The sequence below is a fragment of the Glarea lozoyensis genome (genome assembly GCF_000409485.1).
Source record: "Glarea lozoyensis ATCC 20868 chromosome Unknown GLAREA7, whole genome shotgun sequence".
Lineage (NCBI taxonomy): Eukaryota > Fungi > Ascomycota > Leotiomycetes > Helotiales > Helotiaceae > Glarea > Glarea lozoyensis.
Genome location: NW_007361002.1, coordinates 1,546,496 through 1,555,580, shown reverse-complemented (window position 1 = coordinate 1,555,580; position 9,085 = coordinate 1,546,496). Strand labels below are relative to the sequence as shown.

Below are 9,085 nucleotides of genomic sequence, written 5' to 3'. Positions count from 1 at the left end.
ATGTTGGCTGTACGACGTCACCCCCAGACTCCACACATTCCTCAACCACAACATTGGAACTCCTCGATACCATCAGCATCGAACAACCTCAACCAGATCAACACCAATCAACCTTTATTTACCGACGTCAACCTGACGAGCAATATATTTACCTTTGGTGGTGACGAGCCTCTGTTCGACTACCCACCGGCGCCTTACCACTCGAGTCCATCGCGACTGCCGATGCAGGCTGATCAGAGCAACAGCTGGTTCTCGCACGGCCAACTCACACCAACGTCGACGACGAGAGCACACCACCGTGAGTCCTCGCTGTCCTCATTAGGGTCAGCGGGACCATCGTCACCATACACCTCGAATACCTCGAATCCTCAAGTAGCCGGCGAAATTTACCATGACTTTAACGATTTCCAGCAGAATACATCCAAGCCATTGACCCCAATACACACGCCACTCCAAGAAAACTTCATCACACCACAATATCAGAGCTTCTACCACAATTCTAATCTGGCCTATTCGATGGCGCAAGAATCGTTGCCAAAACCATTAGGCAACGCGGATCTGATACCTGCTCCAGAGCTGATTAGCAACCCGAGCAGGAGAACAATGGCGGTGGCAAGTGACTCATCCCCGCCACAGTCGTCCGACGAGCAGAAGAATGGTGAGAATTCGAACACTGATTTCTGGTCAAACAGTCACTTACTCTCTCCTCGTTCAGGTTACAGACAGATGCCCAAACTCGACAGGACTATGACCGATATCTACAGCGACGAACTGTTCAATCCCAATTTTCAAATCACCTCCGCTCCTCTCTCTACCTCGATCAGGGCAACTCCAGTCTCACCGCACAACGATGTTTTCTCGCAAAGACTTCAAGCAGCAAATAACCAACATTTGAGTGCTTCGAATATGCAAACCCCTCTCACGATCCCATCCCGAGAACGATCACCCTTTCGACAAGGCTCCCCGCTGGCACCCACTAGCAATAGTTTTGCATCTCAACCAAATAATGCACGGTTTGGGACTGCATCGCACATCAGGGAACAGCAGAAGGCAGCGAATGACGCGCGGGCACTTCAACAGCAATTAGAGCGGACATCGCCAGAAGATACCGCTCCCAAGACCATATCACCCAAGGATGTGAATCTAGTGTATAACGAAGATGAGGAGGACGCGAAGACACCACTATTCCCGCAACAAGAACGTCGATCGCCAATTTACAGACAAACACCAAGGATATCCCATGAGCCATCTGAGGCCGACGAAGTCCCATCCCTCTCGCAACAAAGTTTCGGGAGCATGGCCACCTCACGGAGGGAAAGCTCTTCCAATTATTCTACCGCGTCTAACGGTGGACAACAGCGTAGCAGCAGTTATAATTTTGCTACCCCAGCAGTCCCCGCGCGACAGATCCCACAACAATATCCTTTCGTTCCCCAAACCCACCGACAGACAAGCAATATTTCCAACGTCAGTGAGGACTTCCCCGCTACGCTCACGTCGATGGAATCCAGTGGTAGCGACTTTGCGCCAGAATCGCCGGAGTTATTGAAGAAACCAGCTGGCTCTTCGGCCGACACAGGCACTTACACCTGCACGTACCACGGCTGTACCCTTCGATTCGATACACCAGCGAAGTTACAGCGGCACAAGCGAGAGGGGCATCGCAACTCCACTGCGATGGGGAGCGGAGCAGACGAAGGCGGGATGACCTCAGCGGCGCAACGGAACTCACAGGCAGGGCCTCACAAGGTACGTGCATCTCGACATCTCGACTCTTCCCCACAGGCTCAATCTAGATATACTAACGGACATGACCACAGTGCGAGAGAATCAACCCGTCGACTGGCAAGCCGTGCAATACCATCTTTTCGCGGCCGTACGATCTGACCCGGCACGAGGACACGATACACAACGCCCGTAAGCAAAAGGTGCACTGTCCCATCTGCACCGAAGAGAAGACTTTCAGCAGGAACGATGCCCTTACTCGGCATTTGCGCGTAGTCCACCCTGAGCACATCGAGCTCAACAAGAGCCGGCGTCGTGTGCATGATTGAACGTCGTTGTTCCGTCCGAGTTGACCTGAATCCGTGTCCTCGTCCACGCGCCTGCTCCTACCACGTTCGTCACCTTGGTTGTCACACCGTCCACACCTCGCTCCCTTCGAATGAACCACGAGAGCGGTTCCTGCGCCGTACGGCCTCGCCCGACGACGACTTGCTATTAAAAACTTCTGTGTCGCAGGTGTGCGCACCACGGAGAAATCTGCGACGCATGGACCTTAATGGAAGAGCGACGGCAGCTCCGTTCGGGTAACCATACCTTGCTGGCGCCCGGCCGCCGTTGAATCATCAGCCACACCCGCTTCACAAGCCACTCCACACCCCGATTTCATCCATCCCACTGATGGATGGCAGCACAACGATTTGTCAATTGGCACCTGCGCATGTGGAAAGAGGGGTCGACATACAATGACATCACGATCCGACGATTTTATGTTCTCTTACGAAATGCGCACTTTGGTACCACCGCGGAGTAATGGGTGTATTGTACAACAAATTGTTTTCCGGCTTGGTTTTTTTTCTTCTTCGTAAAATTTCGATTGCATCATCGGACCTGTCTCCGTGCATCTTTCATTTGTTTTTGACATATCAGTCTTGTAATTTGATGTCACGATTTTGCGTTCCATGTCGGCGGGGTTGAGGGTTTGGCGCCGGCAGGCTCCTGTGCCATCAACAAAGCATACCCTGATGTGTTTCTGTACCAACAGCATCTTCGAATTTCTCTTCGAGGAGGGGTGGAAAAGCGATCATGTCAGTCATTGGCTTCTAAACTAGAATGTAACAAACTTGTCTCGTTGCCGTATTTATTGTATTTTAATTAGAAGGAGCAAAACTTTGGGAGCAGTTAGTGCTCTACTCATCTTCGTAATCTTAGTACACATTACATCAGGGAATATGCCAGCTGGGTAAAGAAGGAAAAGAGAAGGGGCCCGGGGAAAAGAAAATGGCAAATTGTTAGAGATTTATAGTTGAATAATTAATTGATTTGATTCCTTTACTGATTCTGTTTTCTGTATATCTGCTAGTGCTAGCGCTCCCCAATTGGAGAGGGTTCTAGATAGCTGATTCTAGATCGTCAAATTGTAGGAAAGTACTTCTACGGAGGTATACACGTAAAAATAATAATGTGATATTTTCAGATATTTTGCTTAGACATGGGTATGACAGTTATATTTTTCTTTCTTGATGTAGACACAGTCGTAAAGACTGTGGGATCCCGCTGTCACTCAATTGTCGCAGCCTCAAGACTAGTAGAAAGCAAGCAATATACTAATTTCACATTAGTATACAAATGCTATGGTCCCTGAATTTGACCTTTGTTACCAACAAATAACGAACTATTAAAAAAGGTGGGGGCTAGTCTGGAATCAAAGTCTATATTACCTCTTTTTTACTTCACTTAATTCTTGTTTAAATGACTGTTTATTCTACGAGGACGCTACAAGAGTGACCGTACACACGTCAGTGGTATTTCTACCAACTTATCCTTATTGTAGCAAAACTCGAATTTTGCTTAACGTTTATCATGTTGGTACCTATCTTCTACATTCTCCGTAACATCCAACACCTCTGTGACTACATAACGGGTGTTAGCATACAACTACGCTTCTTTAGATCAAAAACTATAGAATATACGTTAGGCAGTGTGTTGGCTATAAATATCTACTATATTATCTTTGATTCTGGATCCGTTAAGAGAACAAAAAGAAGTGCTTCTGATCTTCTACATTCTGTGATCGCTGATGCTAGGTTTGGAGATCACTCCCGATGCCCATTGTCGTATCAAAGCTACATAGTTCCACAAATAGAGGACGTGTTGACTTTTATTCCATTATACTTTCAGTGCAAGAGCAGTCAGATGCAATGCCAACCCACGTAATTACCTTCAGATGCCGCTAGGACTTATTGGTTGTTACCGAGCGTTATAGTGGAAACTCGCTGCTCCTGAAGTTACAATTTCGGCCGAAATGGGAATGTTCTTTCGGAGTTAATTGTGCACCAAAATAGCACCAAGAGCTAGGGTGCAGAGACACTATGTTATTCGAAGACAGCTGGACCTGGTTGGCTTATGCTATGCAACTTAGTTTATAATAGTTTGTTGTCGCTGGCGTATATACTTCCAAGGACACAATCACGAGGCAAGCACAATGCGAAATCAAAGACATAGTACGATTGGTTTCTATCTCTTCCGCATCAGTCGTCGTTGGGCCTACGTCAAAGTAAATGCAGATCACCCAATAATCACATCGGCGTTCTAGTCCGTAGAAGTAATTACTGCTCTGAGAGAAATCGAAGTATCACTCATCAACGGAAGCGTAAAACAAAATGCATATATATACAGCCTATATAAACAACGAGTCTACTCTGTGATGCATTGTTTCAAAAAAGAGAAGATCATATTTGTTACCCAACTTGTATTTCGATCGCAGGAGAAGCCAATAGATGTCAATACTTACTTGAACAATTAAATAATTCACTTTCAAATTATGCTATCGCCTAACGCGCCAACATGTGTTGCTGGTAGGAAAATCGAATGTGAAATGGCTTGCTTTAGAATCCGGGCCGAATGAATTGGTCGGAAGGTAGCGCCTCTCCTCCACACAGGCCCAACAACAGCCACATAGGACACCACTCGACTAGGTTTGCGCACTTCGCTGACTATCGTATTCTCACAATACTTCCTTGTGACATATAATTGACATAAGAAAGGGTGTAACGTGCATCTAATAAATTGAGTGGTTCAACTTTTGGCGATGAGCTCACGACCATATGTCAAACGCAAGAGGACCATAACCGCCTGCAGGGAATGTCAAAGAAGAAAACAAAAGGTTTAAGCCACACTATTATGTTGACTATGTTATTTTCGAAAAAAGTACTGGGCTGATAAATAACTCCTCATGTTGTAGTGCAATCGCTCACAACCATGCAACCACTGTCAGGCCAGAAACGCGGCCGAAAAGTGCAGCTATGAGAAGTCAGTCAAATTCCCTTGCTCATTAGATGGTGTCTGTGCTGAACTCGGTATCCAGTTCGATTGCTCCAAAGGTAACAAGGAGCACGAGTGTCATTCGAGGACCTTCTCCACCTGGCTCCTCGACCTGGGAAAGGACGCAAGATGGTGAAATTGTAGACTCTTCCCCCGTTCACTCGGACCTTGCCGATCAGGTAGGTTATTCCAATATTACGATCGGAAATGCTCTGTCAAGCCTTCATGATGTAAGTGGGAATTCGTCGAGGCCATGAGGACATTGTTGACAGCCCAAGTCCTTGCTACGGGTAGACGGCAACATAGCATCCACAAACCACGGCTCGAAAAATGCCATATCGGAGCATATTAGGGAGAAATATCAGAAGTTAATCGGCCAATTGCCTGAAAATGATGTCGTGACTGACCTCGTCAACATCTTTTTCACTGAACTGAATGATTGGGCATTGGTTATCGAACAGCATTTCTTTAATAAGGCTCTCTCGGCATGGGATTCTGCCTCCGGATTTATTGCCAGTGGACGACTTAACCAGATTCAAAATGATACTATTCAATTTCCTGCTCTACTTTTCCAGCTGCTAGCTGTCGGATTACAAATCTCGCCGCCAGAGTCAAAAAGCTCGAAACTGCTTTTTGTGGATGGGTCTGGGGCTCGTGAAAACTTGTCTTTTAGATACAGCCAATTGGCAACAAGTCTCATGGAGTTGATAGGAAAGAATCGCCCTACTGTTACCTCTGTCCAGCATAATTTCCTCCTCGGACTTTGGCTCAAAAACCGTAGCCAGGGTACAGAATCATGGAGAGTGCTGAACAGTGCTGTCAGGTGTGAAGTCCATTCAAAGTATTCTCGCTGCCCCATGCTGATCCAAATACAGACAAGCGCAGGACCTGGGTTTGCATAGGGAAACGAAAGTGTTCCAAAGCCCAGGTGAAGAATTTACAGACGTCCTTGCTCGGATATGGTACGGCGAGTACAAAAGAAGGCTATGGGTGAGCCTCTTCATCTGGGATTCACATATGGCAATCATGCTAGGAAGGCCGCGCATCATTCACAGATCAGATTGTACCGTCCCAACCCCAACCGATTGCGATATTCCGACATATGCTTTGACGAGGATTCCCATGCCTTCTTCGTCGGGCTTCTCATCGTACACTTATCAGCTATTCAATTATGCACTGAGCCACAAAATACACGAAATGCTGTCACTCAACTCCGTAACGTCAAACATACGAGGGTATCAGAATGTTCAGCGTCTTGAGAATGAAGTGCTGTTTATGATGAATGGCCTGCCAGCATGCCTTCGGCCATATAATCCGGACTTATCATGGGATGAATCCTACCCTTATCTTCCCCTACAACGTCTTCAGATCGGGGTGGTGGTAAACGCCTATATAACTGCATTGCATCGACCGCATGCAGGAATTCAACCACTGAGTCGCGAAGCTGGCGTGAAAGCCGCAGTAGATACTCTGGAGTTTCAACAGCGTCAGTTTGAGATGCTAAAACCTCACCAATACAGAATTTACGGCTTCTCCTTCTTTACCATCAACGCCGGTTTATTCTTGTCCGCTATAACATTGGATCATGCACCGGGACCACAAGGAATGCTTGGGACCATCCTTGATGTCTTGCGAAAAGCTATCTACAGGCTGACCATTATGCAAGAACAAAGCGCTATGGCAAAGTCGGGCGTCGAGATTCTCACGCAATGTCTAAATGCTATCACGGCATTTGTTGACAATATCTACACGCCAGGAACATCATTCCAGAAGGAAATTGCTCAGAATGAGAGAAAGGAGATCGACATGCTGGGTATGAGTGCGCACCTACAGGACGGCTCTGTTGGTTCAGAGCTACTCTCCCATGGTTTAGACTTTAACGCGACGATGCTAGAGTCGATGGGTTTGATTCCAGATTTGATGCTGGACCCGTCGCTGGGATCATCTGAATGGTTTGGTTTTACAGTTTGAGATTACAAAATATCATATACGGTTATTACACCCCATGATGCTTACAGTGAGCAAATGTAGTATAACCGATGTCTATGACAGGGAGTCAAGCAACCCCCTTTAATATGAGAAGTGGAACTGACTTCTGCTTTTATACAGCATGGTTCCACATGATAGCTGAGGATCGACTTGAAGCCAACAAAAACCAAAAAAGAGGTGAAATACGAAGTTTGGGAGAAGTACCGTTCTCAACGACTAAGAAAAGTTTCCTGGACTTTTCGACCTTTTGGAATGATATGAGCGAGACAGACATGCACCAGGAGTTGTCCCCATGGTTGTCCATTGCAGTATGAAGCTTGTGTGTCGGTTTGAGCTCGAGAGAAGCAAGGCACCAATAAAAACAAACAGGCTATGCGGAGCGCGTCCAACTAGCAACGAATTTCCGCCAACGCGACAGAGGCTCCAGTCCTCCAACTCCCAATGGTGAACAGATCACAGACTTGTCACGATTCACAGAAACGAATTCAGATATAGAAACAATTTGGTAGTTGTAAAATTCATAATTGTAATGCCCCCACGCTCAGCACCGTCGCTGGCCGAGATGCTTCGTAATGTACACCCTTTAAAAATCCAGGCCCCATTGGCAAATAAACTCCACGCCATAACCATAGAAAACCCCAGACCCAGACCTTTACGCTCCCCTCAAATATCCCGATATGTTCCTTCAGAGTGAGTCATCATGAGAATTTGGATGACCAGGTCGGGATGCTTCATGTCGATAGTGTTTGAGAAAGATTCAAGAAATCATACCACACTCTACGATCGCTCACCACGGAGACGACGAGCAAGCTGGATGTCCTTGGATTGAATGGTGACCTAACAAGTTATTAGCTATGATATGCGAACAATGATAGGCAAGTACTTACACGCTTGGCGTGAATGGCGCACAAGTTGGTGTCCTCGAAGAGGGAGACAAGGTAAGCCTCAACGGACTCCTGGAGAGCGCCGATGGCAGAAGACTGGAATCTGAGGTCGGACTTGAAATCTTGAGCGATCTCACGAACCAAACGTTGGAAAGGGAGCTTTCGGATCAGGAGCTCCGTAGATTTCTGGTAACGACGAATCTCACGGAGAGCGACAGTTCCTGGCTTGTATCTGTGTGGCTTCTTGACACCTCCGGTGGATGGTGCGGATTTGCGAGCAGCCTTGGAAGCAAGTTGCTTACGAGGAGCCTTTCCTCCAGTGGATTTACTGCACGAAGGTGTTAGCTTTGGATCGCGTTGAGTGAGGTCAGACGCGTCAAAGTTGAAGCTCAAGATGTGCCACGGTCGCAATCTGGAGAGATCGCGACCGGCGAACACCTAGAACATCGCGCATTGTGCGATGATGAGGTTGAAGATGATAAGACATACCGGGCAGTTTGCTTGGTACGGGCCATTGCGAAGATGGATGATATTTGATATGGAAGTGTTTGGTTGAGATGGAGTTGTTGAGTTGTTGTTGTTGTGGATGGATGATTGATTGATTGTGGATGAGAAAGAAAGATGGAGGGGCGAAGGTTGTACTTTAACTTGGAAAGCAGTGATTAGCCGCGTCAGATCACGTCTCGCTTGATTTTCGTTTGATTGTGTTTGATTGGTTGATCTAAGAAGTGATTGCGCTAAGCCCAATTGGTCCTGACCACAACCGAGAATCAGGCAGTGGCACCCATGGACTCTGCACGAAAGTACTGCCAGGTAGTGTGAGTTTGGGACGGTATTCATTACAACGCAACATAGTGCACTGAATTGGTGATTAATTGGAGGTGTATTTCTAAACTATAATGACAGTTCATGTGATCATTGCAAGTTCCCATGAATCTCTTGTAATGTTTATTATTCACCCAATAATGATCCATCCATGGTTCGTTCATTTAGCACCGCACTCCGGTGCTGACGGTCTTGCCGCTACTTGCTTAAATGTGGAGCCTACGCGGTTTCGCGTTCCCAAGTTCCCACCTTGGAGCTTTGTGATAAGCAAGTGGTCTGTGCACCCATCACTTGGGAATAACATATAACATTCTGCTCGCCTTGTCATCCTCAACTTTGAA

The 9,085-nt window shown here is 46.8% G+C and overlaps 3 protein-coding genes across 3 annotated transcripts; 2 read left to right on the top strand and 1 right to left on the bottom strand.

Annotated features, from left to right (window-relative positions):
* On the top strand, positions 1–2,054 carry GLAREA_01705 (C2H2 and C2HC zinc finger; the record flags this gene model as incomplete). Its single annotated transcript, XM_008088921.1, has 2 exons — positions 1–1,749; positions 1,821–2,054. The coding sequence occupies 2 exons, from the start codon at positions 1–3 to the stop codon at positions 2,052–2,054; spliced, it is 1,983 nt and encodes a 660-aa protein (XP_008087112.1).
* Positions 2,055–5,060: 3,006 nt separating this feature from the next.
* On the top strand, positions 5,061–7,017 carry GLAREA_01704 (uncharacterized protein; the record flags this gene model as incomplete). Its single annotated transcript, XM_008088920.1, has 3 exons — positions 5,061–5,276; positions 5,325–5,869; positions 5,922–7,017. 3 exons carry the CDS (start codon positions 5,061–5,063, stop codon positions 7,015–7,017), a joined length of 1,857 nt encoding a protein of 618 aa, XP_008087111.1.
* A 795-nt stretch (positions 7,018–7,812) lies between these two features.
* On the bottom strand, positions 7,813–8,434 carry GLAREA_01703 (Histone-fold containing protein; the record flags this gene model as incomplete). The annotated part of the gene is made up of 3 exons (XM_008088919.1): positions 7,813–7,872; positions 7,923–8,247; positions 8,409–8,434. The coding sequence occupies 3 exons, from the start codon at positions 8,432–8,434 to the stop codon at positions 7,813–7,815; spliced, it is 411 nt and encodes a 136-aa protein (XP_008087110.1).
* Between the last annotated feature and the right edge of the window lie 651 nt (positions 8,435–9,085).